The sequence below is a fragment of the Penaeus japonicus genome, unplaced genomic scaffold, assembly GCF_977035675.1.
Source record: "Penaeus japonicus unplaced genomic scaffold, GWHDUDI00000001_assembly GWHDUDI00000011, whole genome shotgun sequence".
Classification (NCBI taxonomy): domain Eukaryota; kingdom Metazoa; phylum Arthropoda; class Malacostraca; order Decapoda; family Penaeidae; genus Penaeus; species Penaeus japonicus.
In genome coordinates this window covers 16,253,332-16,255,223 of record NW_028234413.1, presented here as the reverse complement: position 1 = coordinate 16,255,223, position 1,892 = coordinate 16,253,332, and the positions used below count along the sequence as shown (strand labels likewise).

Here is a 1,892-nt window from a genome sequence, read left to right as displayed (position 1 = left end):
ACATGGATATTCTGTTGTCCAGTTCCGCAAATTGCACTTGAAGAAAAGGTCAAATATTAATGAAATAAGATGAATAAGTCATTCTTGGAATTAACGTAATTTCTTCCTCCCTTCTCGACTCTTCCTTTCTCCATTCTTGCGTTTATTTATTTCTCAAGCATTTCCTCGGAAATTGCAATATCATTCTCTTGCAATTGCCGAAGAAAAACTGCAGATGATTGCCTCGTAACTCTCCATTTTAATCTTGATTTTTCTAACTTGTCTTAAGATCAGCGTTTATGGGAATGAATGGAATTGTGACTTAGACGAACGGTTGAAAAATAGATCGGTGAGTGGTTGAATTAGATGGTTGATAGATTGATGGTTAGAGAGAACGTATTTTTCGGTGGATGGGGGAACGGATAGGTGGGAGAATGATTCAGAAATTGATAAGATCCAGGATGAGAGAAGGAAATGATAAATATCTTGAAGAGAATGAAAACTTAAATGAAAAATTCATTTATTGTTTTTTTTTTTTCTCTTCCGCTTTCCCAGAACTCAGGAAATTACACTGACGCTACAAGAACCGGGGAAGACTAAATACATGGGAGTGATCTACCTCAGTCTCACCCTCCAGCCGAAGACCCAAGAGGAAAAAGAACAGGTAAGAATAGAATGAAGGTTGAAGGAGAAGTAAGAATGAACGGAAGGCAGGAATCGGTAAGTACGATTTAGAAAGAGTTCGAAGCATTTTTTTCCTTTCTCAGTCATGGAAAGATATTGGAATCGCCGACTTGAAAAAAATACTACTACTCAGTTCGTTTCCGGTTTGAAAATGTTGAAAAACGGTGGTAAAGGAACTGGAAAATGAAATTATTCCACTCATCAGTCCGTGAGTCTGATAGGTTAAAAGTTCGGCCGCAGAAAGTTTGACAGCACCTGAAGAATAGCAATGCGAAGGGAAATACAAAATTGAATCTGTCTGCGGTCCATGGGCCACGGGTTCATAGAAAATGGTGGTTTCGTGCGAGAGAAAATGGGGAGTTCATGGTGGACTATGGCAAATCTTGAAATTGGCAGAATCATCGGTATAACAATTTACATATTAGATAAGTGATTGTGATATTAAGAAGGAGCTCAGTTGATAATATGAATTTTAAAAATCCAAATTTTGATCTATTAAATAGAAATATCGAGACAGAACACACTAGTCATTGTGAGAAGAGAAATGAACATCTCAAAAGAGTCAAGAAATTCACACTCCTAAATACGACACCGCCATCGTTACAAGAACAATAGCCTTAGTGCACGTGGTATAACAAAGGAAGCCAGGAGGACACACCCCAGCTCACCGAGGCACGTATCCAAAATAGAAAAAAATAACACATATCCTTGCCAAGATGTGACATACCTAGGTGGTGTGACGTCAGGAAATTCTTGGCGTCTAGTGGTCGATAACTTGTTTACTTTCTTTTCTCGTGACTGGCTGCTTAGATGCCACATGTTGTACGGTCAAGGAAAGGGGTATACTGTGACGCCAGTACTAATGGTGCAGTGGTTTGGCTTTCTTAAGTGTATTGATGTTATTGCTGCTGTTATTATTACTATTATCACTATTGTTGTTACTATTATTGTCGGCATAATCATTGTAATTGTTGATATTACTATGATAATCATTATCACTATTATTATCACCATCACCACCACAGCCTCCACTAATCACCATCACCATCATTATTCAAGGCGTGTGAATCAGCATACATTCTTATCCAGTCCCCAAAGTGCCGAGATGGAGTAGAGAGAGTAACGGTACACGCCGGTTTATATGGTACAGAGGGAGTGATATGTCAGCAGGTTACGCTTAGTGTATTGTGGGTGTGGAAGGGAGGGGGAGGGAAGAGATAGAGAAGAGA

General features: G+C 39.1%; 1 protein-coding gene across 1 annotated transcript in view; it reads left to right on the top strand.

Moving 5' to 3' along the window:
- Nucleotides 1-658, top strand: part of LOC147470967 (uncharacterized) — a 500,176-nt gene extending 499,518 nt beyond the window's left edge. The window contains exon 13 of the mRNA XM_086541419.1: nt 535-658. Within this exon, the coding sequence (XP_086397545.1) occupies nt 535-658 (124 nt within the window). The remainder of the gene's footprint in view (nt 1-534) is intronic.
- The last annotated feature ends 1,234 nt before the right edge of the window (nt 659-1,892 follow it).